The sequence below is a fragment of the Mytilus californianus genome, unplaced genomic scaffold (assembly GCF_021869535.1).
Source record: "Mytilus californianus isolate M0D057914Y unplaced genomic scaffold, xbMytCali1.0.p SCAF_1, whole genome shotgun sequence".
NCBI lineage: Eukaryota > Metazoa > Mollusca > Bivalvia > Mytilida > Mytilidae > Mytilus > Mytilus californianus.
This window is the reverse complement of record NW_026262581.1, coordinates 74,386,519-74,408,894: the sequence shown is the minus strand read 5'-3', so window position 1 is coordinate 74,408,894 and position 22,376 is coordinate 74,386,519. Positions and strand designations below refer to the sequence as shown.

The 22,376-nt window shown below is 31.4% G+C and overlaps 1 protein-coding gene across 4 annotated transcripts in view; it reads left to right on the top strand.

The window, feature by feature from the left end:
- LOC127723931 (FYVE, RhoGEF and PH domain-containing protein 4-like) overlaps window positions 1-22,376 on the top strand; it is a 74,888-nt gene that overhangs the window by 8,483 nt on the left and 44,029 nt on the right. Inside the window, exon 1 of one of the 4 annotated variants that reach the window (XM_052230673.1) lies at window positions 1,657-1,895. The exons of 2 other annotated variants lie outside the window; for them this stretch is intronic. In XM_052230673.1, the coding sequence (XP_052086633.1) occupies window positions 1,847-1,895 (49 nt within the window). In that variant the 5' untranslated portion in view covers window positions 1,657-1,846. Of the gene's footprint in view, window positions 1-1,656; window positions 1,896-13,718; window positions 13,834-22,376 lie in introns of those variants that run through there. One more of the 4 variants, XM_052230666.1, reaches the window with a different exon arrangement.

Below are 22,376 nucleotides of genomic sequence, written 5' to 3'. Positions count from 1 at the left end.
AGTTATACACTGTCCACACTAGGGACTATATTCGTAGACAACGAAAATCTACTGTGTCCTCGGACCTAGTGGTGTAAAGAGTCAAATCAGTTGGAAGGCCAAAGCAAATAAGAAGTTGAAGAGCTTTACAAAACCAATGCTCCCCTCCCCCTCCCCCTGTCTTAATCCATGTCTGATCATTACTGGTGTAATGTATGTGAGTTTTTTTATTTTGCATGTATCAGATATTTTTACAAATTTTTTTTTTTCAACATATGTTTATGAAAATTACTGAACTTGAATGTTTGGGCCAATATTGACCCTTTATGAACCTCTTTTGCTCTGGACTTGAAATAGGGTAGATATGTGAGTCAAATAAAGTTTCCATATATGTAAAAAAAAATGCAAAAGTAAGGAATCTTAAGGATGTACTCTTAGGTAAAATTGAAAAATCTAAAATTTAAAATTGAAACTATAAGTCAGAAGAGCATTAGTTAAGGAACAAAATAAGCTAAAAATATTGAAAGGTTATGGCGCTCCTTTTCGAGATATTTAATTTTTTTTAAATGGTGGGAAAAGGCTGACTCAGACTTTTACCTTATATTTGCATTGGTATTATTTGGGTCTCAAATCTAAAGCAAAGAAATCTAGAATCTGCTTAAACTTTGGTAAATGACCTTTTATGAGCTATTGAAGTCTTATTTGAAAAGAAAAATGGGTGTTATGGGGCAAAACAGTTTACCCTGTATCGTCGGAAAAAAACCAAGGAGTCCGAACATCTGACAAAAATTCCTAAACCTGACCTAAGTACATCCTTAAGGAAAATTTTGTCTGCAATAAGTTAAATGATTAGCCTCATGCAAGTCATTGTGAATTTGAAGAAGGCACATTTTGAAATCATGAAAAAGGATTTTTTTTTATCAATAACAAATTTTTCTTTAATGATGGGATGTTTTCCTTGTGTAATAATAATGGAACAAATCAACAGAGGTGGTTATTTTAAGCCAAATAAAGGTTTTTTTTTTGTAATTTTAGGTAAAAAATTGCCCGGTATTGATGTTCAGAAGAGTAGGAATGGTTAAAAGGTTTAATACAGTACATGTATAATGTATAAATGTATTTCTTATGAAACCATTTTGTATTATTTTTAAATTATTATACATTTGATAGCAACAGTTTTTTGATATCTAGTAGTAGGAATTTTTTTTAGTGATTATTTTTTGAAAAATATTTTTTTATAAAATTTATTTAAAATATTAATTGAAGAATATATAAAATTTTTTTGCTTTTCCCCTGTCTAGAATGATACTTCAACTTACACATACTTTATATGATTATATGTTGTTTGGAATGACAATGGTGTGAAGAGAAGTGCATATGATATATATATATATATATACCCTTGGGCAAACTTCCTGGTTGCCTTTATTTATGTCCGGTGGAAATACATGTATTTATAAAAATCAAACCTCATTGTTTTAACTGGAAATATAAATATGAATTTAAACCTTATTATTTTAACAGTATTTCAATTTTGTATAGAAAATTGAGAATAAGAGTGTTTTTTTTATTCTTTTAATTGACAGAACTTATAGTGTTAGATTTTTTTGAAAATATCGTATTTTATATTTGAGTGAAATTGTCCTAAGGATATTCGAGATGTTTGTGTATCATTCTAATGACATATTTATTTGACAATAATTACAACTCATTATGTCAACAGATTACAGTGTGTTTTGTAATATTTTTACATCATTTCTTGTTGACTAATTATTTTTTTTTGGCTTGTGGTTGTATGTCTTTTTTTTGGAAAAATGTGGAGTTGGAGTAGACATGTTGTGAAAATGGACGTTTATTTCATTCCGTCATGAAAAAAATGTGGAGAAAATTAAAACTTCGCAAACACAAATCTGCAGGTAACATTTCTTAGAATATATTTATTATTTTATTTATTATGAAAAGGAAATAGTTTTAAACACCTGGAAATTAGAAGCGAAACAAATGTTACAGAGTTTCCTAGACAAAAAAGAAAATGCTAGATTCTAGGAAAAATTGATTGGTATTGTTGAATGTGATAGCCTTCAGGAGGGAAATATTTTAGCAATGTTTTCTAGGTGAATATGAGTACCTTGACTGCAATAACTTTTGCTTAAATGATTCTCCTAAATGCATGACAGTTTTTAACAAAACAGTACATATATTTAATATGTACTGTAGAATAAACACAGGCAGACCTGCCAAATTACCTGATCTATTGGGGATTTCCCCCAAGAGAGATGTTGACATGATTCTTGAAATCTCCTATTATATAAACTGAATATCTCAAAACAGGCATTCAAAGGATTTGAATTGGCATTAAAGCCCATGTATACTCTTTCAAGAACATAATGTGTAGGATTGAAAACTCTTGTATGTTAAATGTCCCTTGCCAAGTTTTGAACAAGAATGTGGTAAGATTGCAAATGAGACAACTATCCACCAAAGTTCAAATGAAGTGGATGTAAGCAATTTTTGGCAACTGTACGGCCTTCAACAGTTAGAAAAACCCATACCGTATAGTATGAAAGGCCCCAGCATGAAAAATATGAAACAATTCAATTGAGAAAAAAACGACCTAATTTTTAACAAAACAATTTACGAAAAACAAATATGACAGATATGAACCCATGACAACCACTGAACTACAGGGTCCTTACTTGGGCAGGCACATAAAGAATGTGGCGGGGTTAAACATGTTGGTGAGCGCTCAACCCTCCCCTAACCTGGGACAGTGGTGTAACAGCACAACATAATAACAAACTATAAAAAGTAGTTGAAAAAGGCTTAACTCATCAGATGGATACAAAGCAGAAAAATTTCAAACAAAAACACAGACCGGACATGGCCATGTTGATTAATTAATTTTGTAAGAGTTATTGCTCTCTATATTTGCTTATACATAATCAAACTCTGTGGACCAATTTCCATTCCTTTTTAGCTCACCTGGCCCACAGGGCCAAGTGAACTTTTCTCATCACTTGGTGTCTGGCATCCGACACCGTCTGTTAAATTTTACAAAAATCTTCTCTAAAAATAATGGGCCAAATTTAACCAAACTTGGCCACAATCATCATTGGGGTATCTAGTTTAAAAAAAAATGTTCACTGACCCCGCCTGCCAACCAAGATGGCTGACATTGCTAAAAATAGATTAATTGATTGATTGGTGTTTAACGCCACTTTCAACACTAACGTGCTATTTCGTGGCGGTCAGTTTTTATTGGTGGAGGAAGCCGGAGTGCCCGGAGAGAAACACGACCTTCGGTAGGAAAACTGACAGTCCTAGTCAATTAAAATTGGAGTTGAGTGCACCTGCCCTGTGCAGGATTTGAACTCACAACCTCAGTGTTGACTGGCTAGTGATACAGTAGTTAGACTACTTAGACCACTTGGCCACCAAGGCCCTAAAATAGAACATAGGAGTAAAATGCAAGTTTTGTTTATTATCTTGAAAACCATTATAAATAGAAAAAATCTGACATGGGCGAAAATGTTTAGAATGTTGAGCCCTACCAATTGTCCATTGTCATCAAAACTGTCAGATGACTTCTTATAGGAGTTATTGCCCTTAAATTGCAAATTTTACCATTTTTTTTTCATTTTTGCCTACATGTATTATCTTAAAAACTATAATAGATATAGAGAAACTTTAAAAAGCAAAAATGATCAGCAAGACAAGTTCTACAAATAAGTCTATGTGGATGAAATCGTTAGTCAACTCCTCGTTAGAGTTATTGCCCTTTGATGACAATTTTTACCAATATTTTGCGTTTTTGCCTTATATTTTGAAAATTAGAATAGATAGATAGAAACTTAAAAGGGCAATAATGATCAGCAAGACAAGATCTACCATTAAGAAAATATGGTGGAAATCGTCCGACGACTCCATACTGGAGTCATTGCCCTTTAATGATGATTTTTACCATTTTTAGCTCACCGAAGGAACGGTAAGCTTTTGCCATCACTTGGCGTCAGGCGTCGTCCGTCGTCGTAGTCGTCCATCCAGTGTTAACTATTTCAAACAGCTTCTCCTCTGAACTACTGAACCAATTCCAACCAAACTTTAGCTGAATGATCCTTAGGGTATCTAGAACAAAGTTTGTGTTTTATTTTCTGTTTCGTCAAAAAACATGGCAGCCATGGCTAAAAGTAGAACATAGGGTAAAATGCAGTTTTTGGCTTATATCTCCAAAACTAAAGCATTTAGAGTCCTTTAAAGACAATTTTTCACAATTTGTTCATCTAATCTAGTTTGCTTACTATAAAAAATCTTCTCCTTTGAAACTGCTGAATCAATTTCAGCCAAACTTGGGCTGAATGAGTTTCAGAGTATCTTGTATAAATTTTGTATTTTATTTCCATGTACGTCAAGAAACATAGCCACTATGGCTAAAATGGAACATAGGGGTAAAATGCATTTTTTTGCTTTTGAAGAAAATATGACAGATACAAGGAACATTTAAATGGCATTTTTAAGCCACTCATTAAATATATATTGAATAGCAAAAATAATTATTGATGAAAGATTTAAGCAAAACATTACAGGTGAGCGATTCAGGTGCTTGAAAGCCTCTTGTTCAAAATAATCAGCAAGACAAGATCTATTAACAAGTCAAATTTTGCCGATATAGTAAGTAGACTGTCACTTTTTATAGGAGTGATTGCCCTTAAATGAGGATTTACTTACCCTCTTTTGTGTTTTGAGCAAAAACCAAAGAAGATAGAGAGAAATTAACAGACTAATTGATCAGCAATACAAGATCAACAAAAAAGAGATTTTTGTCATGAATTCTATTCTCGTCTATAATGTTGGAGAGTGTCCTTTGTTGAATATGCATATAGACCAAGGTGAGCGACACCAGCTCTTTAGAGCCTCTAGTTTTGAATGAGATGCAGTGTAAATGATATTATTGAACAATTAGGATAGAGAATGGAAATGGGGAATGTGTCAAAGAGACAACAACCGAAGAAAGAGCAGAAAACAGCCCATGGCCATCAGTGGGTCTTCAATGCAGTGAGAAAATCCCACACCCAGAGGCAGGCTTCACCTGGCCCCTATACAATAATGTATACTAGTTCAGCATTATTGACACCACACTAAAATCCAAAACATACAAATGAACCAAAATTTAAAAAACACACAAGACTAACAAATTGCCTTTTTCTGTGATAAAATGATATAAGCATTGTAAAAGAGAGCGAGAGAAGATATAAGGGGCATTCAAAAAAGTCCCATAAAAACATGCAATACCATGACCAAAAATAAAAACAAGGAAAGGACAAAAACAATAACATACATTACATAGAACAGTGAAAAATGAGCAACACAAACCCCACCAAAAACCAGGTGTGAACTCATGCTATCGTGACATAGGAAATGTATGGGAAAATGCATGAATGTAAAATTTGTTATTAATGACAACTCTAAGTCAATGTTATTCTAATAATTGTCTTATTTGGTAAGATGTTGGGGCTTATGGTTGATAACTTTGGTAATTCAAGAGTTCAGAAACAACTTGGTTACTGTCATAGAGAAAATTAGAATGTCAAAATGAAAAAAAAAATAACTGTAAGGAAGCCAGGAAAGCTAGATGAAAACTGAGAGTACCCAGCAATTATGACAGCTTGGTCTTGTTAAGTACTTTCCATGAGTGAATGAGGGTATGATTTTACACAAAACATTCACACATTTCAGTATTAACTTATGTGTACTGTTAAATTTTCTGGAAAATTTCTAAGATTTACCTGGGATTATTATACTTATATTATTATAGTATAAAGTCCCAGGATTTACTTAGAGTTGTTATTGCAGTCTAATGGTGGTTGATGTATTTTTTTGTACTGTCCAGTATTTTTTGGTTTTACATTGTTATTCATTGTTATGTATAATTTCAAAACGGAATATAAGCCCTGGGCTACCACCATATACAGTTAGTGATATTAGGTTGTACTCTGAGATAAATCAAACTAATTTATATCACATTTTTGTGGAAACCAATCATTTAATTAAGTCTCCCAAACGAAGTTTGGGAAGACTTATTGTTTTTGCTCAGTTCTTCTTATTATTATTCTTCTTCCGCCGCTTTTAAATTTGAACTTGGCCGCACCCGTTCTCCAAAACCGCTTGTCAGATTAAGTTAGGGTTTCACAATATGTTAGACTAACATGTCTAGTGGTGCAATTCGTTTGGGAAGACTTATTGTTTTTGCTCAGTTAATTCTTATTATTATTATTCTTCTTCTTCTTCTTCCGCCGCTTTTAAATTTGAACTTGGCCGCACCCGTTCTCCAAAACCGCTTGTCAGATTAAGTTAGGGTTTCACAATATGTTAGACTAACATGTCTAGTGGTGCAATTCGTTTGGGAAGACTTATTGTTTTTGCTCAGTTCTTATTCTTCTTCTTCTTCTTCTTCCGCCGCTTTTAAATTTGAACTTGTCTGCACCCGTTCTCCAAAACCGCTTGTCAGATTAAGTTAAGGTTTCACAATATGTTAGACTAACATGTCTAGTGGTGCAATCAGGGTTTTGTTTGTGCAATGGGGTTTATAAAGGGGTACTTTGAGGGGCAAAAAGAAAAGAGGGTTTTACTATAGAACCCTATGGGATTTTATTTTTTAAAATTTTCAAATGATTATAAATTGAAAACCGTTTGGGATAGACACAATCTTTTTAATTGAAAATGTTCTAAATGATAAAGCCTATTAAATGAATTACAGGTTTAGTCCCCAGGGGTCACCCCTGCCATTTGAGAAAGTTCTAATATCTTGTAAATGGTGGAGATCCCCACCCCTAAACTATATATATTCTAGTTTGTCATGATAAAGCACATCAAATGAAATACAGGGTTAGTCCCCAAGGGTCACCCCACCCCCTGCCATTTAAGAAAGTTCTAATATCTTGTAAGTGGTCAAGATCCCCACCCCTAAACCATATATATTTTATTTATGGTCCTCCCGACCCCCTGCCATTTGAGAAAGTTCTAATATCTTGTAAATGGTCGAGATCCCCACCCCTAAACCATATATATTCTGGTTTGTCATAATAAAGCACATCAAATGAAATACAGGGTTAGTCCCCAGGGGTCACCCCACCCCCTGCCATTTAAGAAAGTTCTAATATCTTGTAAGTGGTCAAGATCCCCACCCCTAAACCATATATATTCTGGTTTGTCATGCTAAGATGGTTTGAATGATATACAGGGTTAGTCCCCAGGGGTCATCCCGACCCCCTGCCATTTGAGAAAGTTCTAATATCTTGTAAATGGTTGAGATCCCCACCTCTAAACCATATATATTCCTATTTGTCATGTCTCAAACATTTGAATGATGTATACGGTCAGTCCCCAGTGGTTCCCCCCACCCCCAATGATCTAATATCTTGTAAATGGTTGAGATCCCCACCCCTAAACCATATATATTCCTGTTCGTCATGTAACGAACATTTGAATGACGTATAGGGTCAGTCCCCAGGGGTTCCCCCCACCCCCAATGTTCTAGTATCTTGTAAATGGTCGAGATCCCCACCCCTAAACCATATATATTCTGGTTTGTCATGCCAAGATGATTTGAATGATATACAAGGTTAGTCCCCAGGCATCACTAATGCATATAACTTTACTGGACCAAACCAATTTTCACTGGACTTTGCCCAATGTCAGGCGACCCTGGGAATTACGAATTATGGGAGCTTCGTTTGGGAGACTTGTAACAGGATGTTACAATCATTTCTTGTTATTTGAAGATAATCAGGAGTACTTTATAATCATTGATAAAAGATTATATATGGTTCTGAAAACTAAATGGAGCAATAGCCCTGAGATGTGATGTAGCTGAGAAACTTCCTGGACTTGAATTTTGAAAGACCATAAATAAACTGTAAACACTATTTTCATAAACAACTTAAATGTTTTTGGACTATGATGTCATCTTTTTGACTATTAACTCTCATTCTCACTGAAGTAGCCTGAGATGAAATTTTTTTCACACAGAACGATCAAAGCAAAATTTAAGAAAATAGAGATATAAATTTTGAGGAACCACTGGATATATTAAGAATAAATTTTATTGCCATTTTCAGTTATTTGGGGGCACATTCATGTTAATTTCAATACAACTTAGAACACTTAGAAATAATTAGGACAAATGAAGGCCAAATTGTAAAATAAGATAAAAATATTCTTTCATATAGAGAGAGGCTAAATTAATTTTAGAAATCTAAAATAGGTTGGATGAGATTGAGGAATTTGGCTTGTGTCTAGAAAATTATGAATAAAGAACAATTGTATGATAACTTGAACAGACAATACCAATCATTAGACAGGGATGGTATATAAATATAAGTTGTTTGTTGATAGATTTTATATCTATAGATAATAATATAAACAACTTTCACTAAATATACAATACATAATGACTTTAACATCAGCAATTTCATATTTAGCAAAGCACCATATGATCTGAAAATAAACTTCTGGTAGATAATGTTTATTATATTATATTATAATTACTATGTAAAATCTGTTTGTAAAAGATAGGTGTTTTGAATATATGCCTCAAGACCTTATGTCTCTAACTAACTCAGATATGAAATATTAAAGCTATCCAGTTTTAATTTGAATATACATGTTCAAATGAAAAATTTGGACCATTTGACATCACACAAAGTTCTATAAGTGGAATTCTTGATTCTCAGGATAAAAATAAGGAGATGAAGTGTTTGCCAATGAGATAACCATACATTTTTGAATTCTTGCTTCTTATGCTTTTCACTGTAACTTTTTTTTAACTTTTCTATTACAGTGCTGTCATCTTCATGCTTTATGTATCGGCAATTTTACAGTGCTATCATCTTCATGCTTTATATATCAGATATTTTACAGTGCTGTCATTTTCACCAGCAGCAGCAATTTTATCAAAAGCTGTTTAATAATTGCTAAGGTGTTTAAAATTTGCAATGTTAAAACATCTTGATTTGTGTATAGTCCCCAGGTCCCTTGAAGTTCCTTCTGCTTAATATTTTTGTTTCAACAACTGATTTTTGATGCCCTGTTTAGCGTAGTAGGTCACATTATGTTTTCCTGTCTGTGAGTCAATCTTAATGTCCGTCCGTTTGTCTGTCCGTTATCCGGTTCAAGTTTGGAGTAAAGGTAGTTTACCATAAAGTTGTTATCACATCAACTTGAAACTACTAGTACATATTTTCATTGTGGTATACATTTTTAAAAATTTGTGTCAAATTAAGGTTTTGACCTATATTTCATGGTTCTCTTAGCATGAAATGTGATATTGAGAGTGGGACATGGTGTTGCCTAAGGACATTTATTCTTGTTTAAAATATGTTCTGATTAAAGAAGAATTTACTATTTGTAAGAAAAAGGGAAATACAATTTAACATGGTTTTGGGTATAAGATATCAAGTATTTTATCAGGGGAACAATTAGACCTGAACCAGACTGATTTTTTAAATAGATAAAATGATTCTATAGATTTACCCTATATGCAGTTCTCACATAATAGGTTACTTTGTAAAATGTTATATTTAAACTTATCTAAGTGTTGTAGATATTGTGATAAGGAAGACATATTCAAGGACTTAATGTATTGTGATCTATATTACACTTCCTGTTAAAATGTATTCCTAAATTTCTTAATTGTTAAAAGTTAATGGATAGTTGGTTCTTTTTCCAAATTGAAATTAAGAAATTTTATTGAAGTTGCAGATTTTTTTCTCACAAGGTTTGTCAATTATTTATTATATTATATGTATAATAGTATAAGTCATTGTTTATTGTTTACTTTGGTTTTATTTTTAGGTCAGATAACAATATAATCTTATGAGGAAGTTTCACACGTTTGATGCTCAGTGGGTCAGGTTTTTTTTATCAAATATTATTTGCTGTGCTGGAATACTGCATACCAAGCTAACAATTGTTATTGGCATGTCTGCGCTGTTTTGAATTTAGATTAAAAAAATTGTTAATGAGTGTTGTTTGAAATTTGGGCTGCAGAAATATAAATTACATTGAAAATTGACTTGAAAGGGGCCTCACACACAATATTTGAAATAAAAATATGATATTAAGTTGTAATTACTCAGTCGTGTAAAAAAAAAAATGTGCTGAATGAGAACATGACCTGAGATTTGTAAATAAACTCGTTTTAGCTTTTAAGTGATGATTTTTCTCAATTCTTGTGTTTTTGGCAATTATCTTTTAAAAATACAAAATTGAGAGAATTTGGGTAAAATGATCAGCAAGATAATATCTACAAATTATTCAATACAACCAAAATTGACAATCTACTCGTTATAGGAGCTATTGCCCTCAAATGATGTTTTTTTTTCTTTCAAATTTTAGAGTTTTTGGAAGTTATCTTGAAAATTATAATAAATAGAGAGAAACAGTAAAATGTGATCAAAATTGCCCAATTGACTCTTTAGATGAAAATAACATTTTATAAATTTTGTGCATCTGAAGCAGTTTTTGTGGATTTATATTCATCAGGAATGCTCTAACCCAACTACATTGTATTTGAAAGCCCAGGATTAATAAAAACCAAAAAAAAGCAAGGAGCTTATATGACTAAAAGTTACCAAAAAAGTGTATCCAAATTCACCTAAGGCCAACTTTGCCTGAGGGAGTTAGAAACCTTAGTTTCTTAATAATTTCTTGCTTTATCAACAGAGAATTTCAGAATTTTTTTTTATAAATCATGATAGTATCGAAGCACTGAAAAGGAGGTGTTCGGTAAATTCATTAAGACAGCAGACTTATGGCTTAAAAAACAAAGTCGCCTAGGACAGATAATTTGCTAAAGTTTTGTTTTAAAAATGACATGTTCACTGGTAATGTATCAGGGGAAATCTCACCAAAAGAACAATGTTATTTCCATTTTAATAAAAGTAGAAATAAGTCAAACCTGTATATAAAGGTCAGCCTCTGCAACAGAGAAAATAACCATATAAGAGAGGTTACTTTTAAATTGGGGTTCAGAATGCATTACCATTACTACATAGGGACACGCAGAGGGGTGCTGTCAAGACAGGTTTATGCTTAAAAGTGGTGACATTTATAGCAGGTTTGACTGTACTGTGAACAATAATAACAGGTTTGACTGTTCTGTGACATGTTAGATGGATTGACTGCTCTGTGACAATTATTGCAGGTTTGACTGTACTGTGACAATAGTAACAGGTTTGACTGTACTGTGACAATTATAGCATGTTTGACTGTAACTGTGACATTTATAGCAGGTTTGACTGTACTGTGACAATTATAGCATGTTCAAGTGTACTGTGACAATTATAGCAGGTTCGACTGTACTGTGACAATTATATCAGGTTTTTGCAGTCCTGCTAAAAATAGACCATGCATTTCAACAGATACATTAAATCAGATTCAATTGGAAATGTTGAAGTGTGAAATTTCTGCAGGTTTTCCTTGGATTGACATAATATTAAAGTGCAAAGATATCAGAATAAATTTAAAAAAAATTTTAATTGGAAAGACAATTCAATACAAACATTTTGCTATTTTCTGTTTGAGTAATTTCACTATTTTGAATAGTCTTACAGTATTTTATATCATGTGTCATTTCCTGAACACATTTTCTAATGAATACTTGTATATGTATTAATAAAAATGAATGTCACTTTTATCCTGTATCCTTTATTTGTAACATAAATTCATTTTAATGATATAATGAAAAGGACAGCGACTTTTGATAGTAAATAGATTGACTGTTTAATGGTGGCTTAACATCCAGTGGAAAATATTAGATGTGATTGCAAGATGATTATAGTAATTTAAAAATAGATGGAATCAAATTTTGTCAAACTTTGAGAAAAGAAGACCTCTTTTAGTGAACCAAAACTGACAAACCTGACCTCCACTCAGACTGATTAGAATCATACCTCTCACTTGCTAAAGTCTTTTATTTATATGTCGCATGTGGGAGTGCAAAATATCAGAAAATGGAAGCACTTAAAAGTTTGATTTGAATCCTGCTGACCGCCACAATTTTTTAAATGAGAAAACTTAAAAGTTAGTAAAACATTCTGTCGTCTTTCACATGGCCAATCGTTGCTGAGGAATAGTAAATCCCTAAGAGAATTATGGTTTGCAAATGTGAAACGTGGGAATTAGTTCTTAAATTGATTGATTCTAGGTTTTTGGTTTTTCTACAAGTACTTATGAATTAATGGCATCAGACTCTCTATATAAATAATTCTACTTATATATTTATTATATTTTTTTTTGGTATTCAAATTTGTGGTTTTGATGAACCATGAACAGACATTGATACCTGGCTTTAGATTAATACACCTCTCTTATTTAATGAAGACAATTGCAATGTATTGTAAATTCAGAAATTATTGCGTGGTTTTTATTAATGCGAATAATGCGACTACTCGAGTAGCGTAATAATAAGAAAGCATTCTGATATCAAATACATATATCTGTGTGTAGCTTTTCCTAAAATCGCAATAATTAAACTAGCATTTTTGTTAATTCTTCAAAAGTCGCAATAATAAATGCACGCAATTATTTCTGAATTTACAGTATTAAATTACACATTTGTATGTGGTAAGTGCCTAGCCTTCTGCTTATTCCTATGCCTAATGAACCAATAAATTCTATATTTTGAGAAAATGTAATATTATTCTCTGTTTACTGCATTTGACAACTGTTCCAAATGAAATATTTTGGGTAAAAACCACCAGTTTGGTGTTTGAATTAGCTTATGAAGTAAAATTCTGTGAATCTATATTCAGTTTTGATGTCATAAATAAAACTCAACAGATACACTATATCAACGTCAAACAGGTATATACGTTCAGTGACTTATGTCTCGAATGAATATATAAACAAGTCTAAATTGAAAACAACGTTCAAACCTATGATTGCGTTGGATAAAAACTGCAATTTTTATACGTGTGCATGCAAAACAAATTTCTTGGTAGAGGGGTCTAAATACAGCACAAACAACATTTTCCAAAGACCAAATGAGTGAAAAAGTATATTTTAACAAAACGCATTTGACTAGCAGGTCGAACAACTGATGCTCTTAAACCCTGCTGATCGCATTGGCGATTGCCAAATAAACGGATCACAAGATGTAACAAAATAGATCTTATTATTCATTTATTACCAAACAGAAAACAATAAACTTGCGGAAAAGATGGTATACCGCAAACATGAAGTGCAAAAATTTGTACAATATATCTGAATTTCGACAACTAATGTCTCTTCAGTGATGTTAGGAATTGAAACGGTATTTGGAAGGCCATATAAATATATGTACAGTCATCGCAATTTGACTGTAGAAATAGAAGAGTCTCATAATTAGTATTATTGGTAGGGCAAGTTTGCAGGTCTTGCTTCATCAAAATTCCTTTTTATCGGTGGGTAGAGTTGGTGCTAGCTATTTTCTATATGGGGGAGTAAGTGGAAACTGAGGGGAGTTTGCAGTTAGGGGAGTAACCTTGCTTTCATAGTAGCATTTCAATGAATTAAAACAATATACTTGAAAAAAGGAACTTTTTGTACATTTCTCCTTATCAGAAATGAGTTTTTACTGTGTATGTGTAATAAGTGTAAAGACAACTGCCATGAAATAATCTGTTTTCCCTTTTTCCCTGTACAAAAAATGATTAACAGGGGAGATAACTTTTAATGTTTGATAATTTTAAGTATCAGGATTTGACTTGTACTTATGACACAGAAGTGATTAGTTCCTGAATCAAAATGCATGGACCGATATGTTATGTGTGAAAAAATCTAGAGTTGTTTCAGTCACAATGGACAATTCTGAGAAAGGTAAGTAGGACAGAAGTGGCAAAATTATATTGGTGTCTAATTATAGTAACTTTGTTTTCAATTTTTTTTATACAATGGTCTTTTGTTATAACAGAAAGTAGATTAAAATTTTATATAGGAAGTAGTTTTTTTAAATGACCACTGTACAGTAATTATAGCTGTGATGATATATTAGAGACAGAAATGTTGTTATGACTTGTTAGAAATTAAAAGAAAACAAAAAAGTGTCACAGAAACAGAAAAGTTCAGTGTTAAGAAAGAAATACTATCAATTTTGATATGAAGTCATTATTTTGCTCATTTATTTAAAAATAAAAGAATGTCTACATTGAAAAGTCAAACAAGGGAGCAAAGTTGTTGAACTATTTCGTTGACTCAGATTCAGCACTCGAAAAATCATTCTAATATTGGTGAGACTATTATCTACATATTTTTAAAAATCTATGACATGAAATCAAACAGATTTTAATGAATTGTCATCACACAATTGCAGGTGTGTTTGACTCCAATCTTAATTGACTAGGATTGCCTTTTTTCCTGCCGAAGTGGTTCTCTCCGGGCACTCCGGCTTCCTCCACCAAAATAATCTGGCCGCCATAAAATAGCCAATAGTGCTGAGAGTGGCGTTTAAACACTAAAAAACAATAAATCAATAAATTCTATATTTGCTGCATTTGAAGCTTTTTTTTGGACTATCTGTTATCTAAATAGACCAGAGCAAAAAATGTTTGAAGAAGAAAATTGAGAGCAATAAAATTCAAAAAGATTTGATTTTGGAGCATTATAATTTTACATTGATATAAGATTTGAAACGTATAGCCAAAAAATCGTCGGGCTGACAGATTATTTTGCAAATACAGGATTTTAAAGTTTCCTTTTTATTTTTTGTGTAGATTGTTTAATTTTCCTTACAGGTCCGAATTTAATTAATAACATATTAAGGTACATTGTACTTCATTATACAAAGTTTATTCCTTTTACTTATAATATCCTGATTCATATTTTAGGACTTTGTTTCAGTGGCATTAACCTTTCAAACAAATTATGTGAAAAAAAGAACATGACCATAAAACATGTGATACAGAAGCATAAATTGTGATTGATAGAATAGTCTAATATATATATATACAATATATGTATGATGTTAGAACAGTAAAATTTATTTTTAAGAGCTTAAGAAATTGAAGAATTGCTTTTTTTCCTGTTTTGAAGTAGGTACAAATAAATTTTATGTTTTCTTACAATGAACAAGTAAATATTACATTAATGCCAGTAATTTTGTGAAATGTCCTATTGTATTTCATGAGATATGTTAACATATATTGATGTTCCATTTAAATGTAATAGAAAATACATAACTCTCGTATCTTTGTATTGCCAAAACTTTACAGTCCTAAATTGTCAATTTTCCTCTCTGAATGATGTAACTTATCATGATATATAATGGGAAAAAATCAAAATTATTTAAGCATTGTATATAAAAACAGTTTCTTCAGGCAATAAATTTGATTATCTTTATATATATGATATAAAATTTAGCCTTTTATCAAATGTGTCCCCTCTCAATGGGGACACCAAGGTAGATGTACATGTATTTAAATCTGTAGACCTCTATTCATAGGTAAATTTTTCTAAGGATATATCATTGAATTTGAATTACCTATATTAAATACCTATATTTACTACAAAATAGTGAGCGATGTGAATAAAACACAATGATACATACTTAGATGACATACATCACTCTTGTCAATGTTTGTAAAGTGTCGACTTCCTGATTTTATGAACAACATCATTGGCACACATTCAGATTTCATATTGTTTATTATTTTCTGCATATATTAGTACTTGAATAGATGTCTTTGTACATATTGAAGGAATTTAAAGCATTTATTAATAAATACATGGATCTAGGGAATAATTTCATAGACTGAAAAGTGAGTATCACTACAAAATTAATACTGCAACAAAATTTTGTAAATGTGGCTAGATTTTCACTTTAATTCTTTAAATAGTTGTAAAGGGTAATACAGGGAAAAAAAGTAATTTGAAAATTGTTATGGAGTACAGAGTCTTTAAAACTTCAGGCTGTATGATCCAAACCACACTATAATCTAGTCAACAAAATTGGATTTCCAAGACTTTTAGGAGTAAAGTTGGGGTTCTCAACCTGACCTAATTTCAAACTGTTAGAAATAATCTGTAGAAAAAGTCTTTTACTTTTTAGGATAGAAGATACTAATGTTAAGTTTTGTGATTTTTATGTCTCTGACTAGTTGGTTAACTAGGTCCAGCCTTCTTCTTGTAATTTTTTGGCAAATTTATAGAAGCATTTACTGATGTATAGGTCAGTGTTAAACACCATTTAAACAAACAATGGCATTTATACAATAATTGTTTTCCGTAGGATCAATGTACCAGTTTTATATCTCAGTCCTTCCAGAAAACAAACATTTAAAATTTGTACAAATGTTTCATATTATTTCGTTAAATTGTAGGAGTTTGATAGAAAATTTTTGGAGGATCATTGATATAAATTTATTTAAGTTGTTATGGGGTGTACTTGTTATTGGGTGTACTGGTACACCAATAAGGCCTCAACCACAAAAGACAATTGGTTAACATACACTCTCCATGATATGTCAAGTTCTAAAATACTTCAAATTTGTTCAGTTGAATATAATTATGTTCATTTAGTATAAATGAAATGATTTTGAGACTCATTGTATTTAGACCTAATACTATTCAGTTTAGTACTATTTTTATACTTTTTCATGCTGTTTGCATTACATAATATTCATATTATACAATGAATTTACAAAAACAGTAGATTAGGGATTTCAATAAAGACTATATAACATTTGGGAGAGGTCACAATACAACAACACAAGTGAACTAAAATTGATGTACATAAGTAGATCTCTTAGCAGCCTTGAAAAACAAATAAATAATCACATTTTTAAGTAAAGTGGGTATTAGGACGAATACACATTTGGCTAAAGGAGGGGTGATAAAATACCTTATTACATGAATGTAACTTGACTTGTCTTTTGTTGTTGTTTTTTTGAGTATTAGATAGGTTCTGTTAAATTTATTCACGATTTTTATGCCCCATCTAGGGCCGTTATGTTTTTCGGTCTGTTCGTCCATTCTTCCATTCGTCCGTCCATCCGTTAGTCCGTCTGTTCCGCTTCAGGTTAAAGTTTTTGGTCAAGGTAGTTTTTGATGTAGTTGAAGTCCAATCAACTTAAAACTTAGTACACATGTTCCCTATGATATGAAATTTCTAATTTTCATGCCAAATTAGAGTTTTGACCCCAATTTCACCTTCAAGTAGTTTGATCCCTAGATGTTTTTTTTATTTTTGTCATTGGGTTCCTGTCTCATTGATGTATTACCCACATTTTCTTTTATTCAAAAGCAATAAAATGGTTGTTGTAATTCAATGAGTGTTTACTACTTAGTAAGCTTTTTGTCTTAAGTTCTTGTTATTGTTGAAGTTAAATATTTTATTCCATTGTTGCCTCAAACAGCTGTTCAGGATGACTTTTCTAATATAACTGATTTTTGATTGCTTTGACAGAACAGTTTTTTTTTTATACCTAATGATTTATTTTAGATTTGATGACACTTTAAATGTTAAGTATCATATAAAATGAAATCAATGATATCTTATAAACTGACAACTTTATGTCACAGCTGTTTATTTGAAGTTTTTTTTTATTATGATCACCAATCATTTTTATGGTGATAGAGGAAGGAAATAATTTTATCAATTTGATCAAACTTTAAAATAAGAGGTTCTTTAAAAAAATATTCCAATTTTGAATGGTTGTATTATTAAAAATATGTAAAAATAAATTTCAACTTTTAAATGATTACTTTAACCTGCACTTACACTTTAAAGGAAAAGGAAGGCTTCCACTTTAGAAAAACCTTTTTTGTCAAGCCTGCGAAATTTATTTCGCAAAAGTGAGACATAGCGATCCTAGATTCCATCGCGGAAGGCTATAATTCGGCGATGTCAACATTTAGGTTCAGTCTGTGGTTTAAGTTTTTTTGGACATCAATAACTTTGTCATACCTACATGGAATTAGATGAAATTTGGACAGAAGTTTTTTTATGACCAAAATACAGTATCCAGAGCAAAGTTTTGAAAATATTTATTTTGATTTTTCCGTATTTTACTGATGAATGGACTTCGTTTTTTTTTACACTTAACATTCAGATTCAGTCTGAGGTTAAAGTTTTTTAGTCATCAATAACTTTGTCAAACCTTCATGGAATTTTATGAAATTTGGACAGAATCTTGTTTATGAACAAAATACAGTATCCAGAGCAAAATTTTGAAAATATTTATTTTCATTTTTTGGTATTTTACTGATAAATGGACTTAGTTTTTTTTACATTTAACAAATAATACAGTTTTTTTTACATTTAACAAATAATACAGTCTGGGGTTAAAGTTTGTTACAAATCAAATAAATGTCAAACCTTAATAGAATTTTATGAAACTTTTTTTATGATTAAGAGATAATGTCTGAAGCACACTTTTGAAAATATATTTTCATTTTCAGTATTTTCCTGATAGATGGACTTTTTTTTACAGTTAACATTTACTGACAGTCTGGGATTAAATTTTTTTGACATGATAAGTTTTTTTGTTAACCTTCATGGATTGTTAGGAAACTTGAACAGAAGCTAATCTTCAAGACCAAGAAATAGCATCTAAAGAGAAAGTTTGAATCTTTTTTAACATTCTGTATTTTACTGATAAATGGACTCACTTTTTAAGTCAACATTACACTTTTACTCTGACAGTAGCAATTGTAGGTGAGACACAGGGTTCCTAGGAACCCCTTACAAATTTTTAATTTACTTTCATATATACAATATTTTACTTATTCATGTAGATAACAGTCTTTAAGATTAGTATTCATATGATATTATTGTTCCCAGCGCAACGCTTGCAGAGGACATAGAAATACCAGGTGTCCATGTGTTGATCCCTCCTGTCTTGTCAGCACTTGCATGTGTACAATTCTTGTCTGATTTTTATAAAACTTATATCATATAAATGTAATACTAGTTGTGATAACTTGTCGTTGGTCCATGTCTGTCATATTTGTTTTTGTAAATTGTTTTGTTGTAAATTAGGCCGTTAGTTTTCTCAATTGAATTGTTTCATATTTCTCATGTTGGGGCCTTTTATAGCCAACTATACAGTATGGGTTTTTCTCCTTGTTGAAGGCCGTAACATCCACTTAATTTGAACTTTAGTAAATAGTTGTCACATTGGTAATCATACCACATCTCCTTATTTTATTTTGACCAATAACTAAGAGTGACTATACCATTTTGGTCTATTCTGATATGTTTGTTGCTAACAGTAAGTTAAAAAAAATCCTGTGATGGCTGGATTTGTTAAATGTAGCAAGTTAATTTTTTTAGAAAGGTATGGAGTTCTTCACAGTATCAAAATTATGTCAGTTGGTGTGATTTTTAGGAGTAATTCAACAATGTGTATCCAACACGATCCTATAGCAATATATTTCATCATCGGGTCTCGCATACCGATAATGTTACACTACTGTGTATAATTTCTTCTGCTTTCCGTAAGACATTCTCAAATCTATAACCCAATAGAATCTAAGCAACATCATCAGATAACCAATCAAAACTAACTTCTGTTACGTAATAATTTTAAGATGGCTGTATATCATATGATACTAATAGCTTCTCACCGTGATTCCAAGCAAAAAAGTAAAATTCTATCCATCTTTAAGATTTTAAAATTAAAAAAGGGTTGTAAGAATTGTCTCTCTAAATTTGGTCTAAATATTAATTTTTGTTTTCATACTCATTTACAGCAAACTGGATATAAGTAGAATAATTATATTTTAATATTATGCTTTATGCAATAAAAGGAAGTAAATGTATTTTCAACAATGGGCAATAAACCAAAGATCTATAAATTCTCCATTTCCTTGACTTGACACATTCTTTGTTCAGGTTAAAAAATATTAGAAAAACAAATATTTCCCTGTATTAGACTCCATTGGGATATTCAGAGTCAACTGTGAGTATATCTGTATGTTGCTAATTCTTTTTACATTCTCTTTACTGTTTCTGGATTTAATTGTAAATGGAAATAGCACTTTATTAAATTCCTGCGTCCGAAGTGCTTTTCTGGATTTACCTTCATCAGGAAAGCTTAAATCAAAACATTTGTGTTATAAGACCTAAACATTTGAAGTGCCATTATGACCAAAAGGGACCTAAATGCCAAATTCATTTAAGATCAACTTTGTCTGACAAATTTCTGAAATTTTTAACAGAGAACTTAATTTATGAAAGGTTTGTTAAAGAATCATAAAGTTAAATTTAGCCTTTGGCCATCATCTTTGATTTGTTGGCCTGTTAAAATATTTTTTTTTAAATATAAATTTTTACACAAGGATGTAAAAAATGTCAAGTAATTTGTTTGCCTATGTGAGAGAGTTTTACATGTTATGACTGGTCTGTTATATTATGGGATACATCCGTAAAATTTAGATTATTATAGATATTACATACCCCTGTACATTAATTCATTTTGTTGGTACATGTATACATATCAATTTTCATTGTCGGAGAAAAAATTGCTATTTCTAGGCTACCAAATTTCTTGGTTTTAACGTTTTCTATCCAAGTACGAGTAACTAGAAAATAATATTTCTTACAGTATGAATTATGTCCTCATAGCCACAATCCACGAAAATTGGTATCCCTCAAATATTAATTCATCCACAGTACAATACTTATTCAGTGACATTATGATAGTAGGATTGCTTCCTCATTAGCCGCTATTTTGATTAGATGGACTGTTTGAAGGACTACTTTTTTGGAGCAGCAAATTTCAAAAAGAGTATGTACATTTGTACAAATCTTATTTTTATACTCATTTGGTAATATTGGGTAATATCATTTTGTTGAAAGAGTTTATTTATCGGTACTCTTGTTTTCAATAGGCTGATCATGCAAATTTATATCGATTCTGTCATAAAAGGGTATAATTCTTTAAATTCTTTAATAATGAAAAAAATAAGATGCTTGACTTTAGTTTTAGTTGAATATAACACTAATCCTCATTGAGACCCTCAGAGATATATTTTGTATGTGTATTTATATTCTTTCATCTATCATGATATTGTAAATATTATGTTAATGGTCATCTTAAGGGGAAAATTATAATTGGTGGAAAAACCAAATGTTTATAGTAAAACTATATGTCAGTCAAACTATGGCATACCATAAGTAGTCATGCATGAGATGTTCTGTCATACCCTGATGTAATGCTACAACTTGTTCCCCAAGGCTTCCAAACCTGCTATTCAAAATAAACAAGTAGTAATATTTCATTCAATATTTCCTTAAAGTGCATTATAAGTGCATACATTGGAATGATCAATTTGCATTTCTGAATATATTGGTTTGATGGAGGTTTCTTTGGCATTGAAGGTGATAACTTCAGTCATAAATGATTAATTGGAATGTGGTCCTTTACCAATGGCTGACATAACAGTCTGTTCTCAATATTACCTCAGTTTCTGGTATGACCGACATTTTGTAGGAATGTCTGGGTGTACTTCATTTGATAGTCGTTACTTGACTTGATACAATCGGTATATTGCACCCAGGCCTATAACCTGAGGTTTGTTAAATAAGGAGATTTGAAATGGAGATGTGGTTGCTGGTCTGTCTGGATATTTATAGTATGGTCTACCACTGATTCACTTAAAAAAAATGTCTCCAAATCTCCTGAGGTTTATATTTCGGAAACCTCAATTTGTTCATGTTTTGTATTCCAAGGAAAGATAAAAAAAATCCCAACAATTGAGGTAAATTTCATTGTAGGTGGAATCTATTAGATAATTATATCCTGTTACAAAAGTGAAAGAAAATTCGTCAGAACTTCAGAATAAAAAATAAAAAGGTGACATTTTGATTCATTTGGCCACATGTAATCTAAGTTACCAAGTACACAGAATTATATAAGGGACATACATAATTATAAATCGTAAAAAAACAACTATATCATTGTCATACAACAATGACATCACTTGTAACACAGTAATATGTATCAGAGGCAGCTTGTGACCAATAAATCACAGGAAAATACAGGTGTATTCTGACCTGTCCTTCAGGTAGGAAGCATTCTTATCATGGCTGGACACCTGTCCAAAAAATAAGGGGATGTTTCTGTAGCTACATGTAGGATAAAAAGGAAGATATTTCTCAGTATATATTAATACTAAATAAATCCTTTGATTTATTACGAAAATATGTAGGTTGAAAAATTTTAGTGATATTTTAAACTTGTCTGTAAAATGGGACAAGTTTATTCTCTTTTATGAAAACTGGTATTGTAGTCTCCATACATGTTTTATGATAAGTAAATAATCTAAAGCAAAAGTAAAGCATGAGGAATAGTGGCCTGGTATATTGGGAAAGTGACACTTGTTACTGTGGATTCATTTATTTTCGTGGGTACCAATTTTCG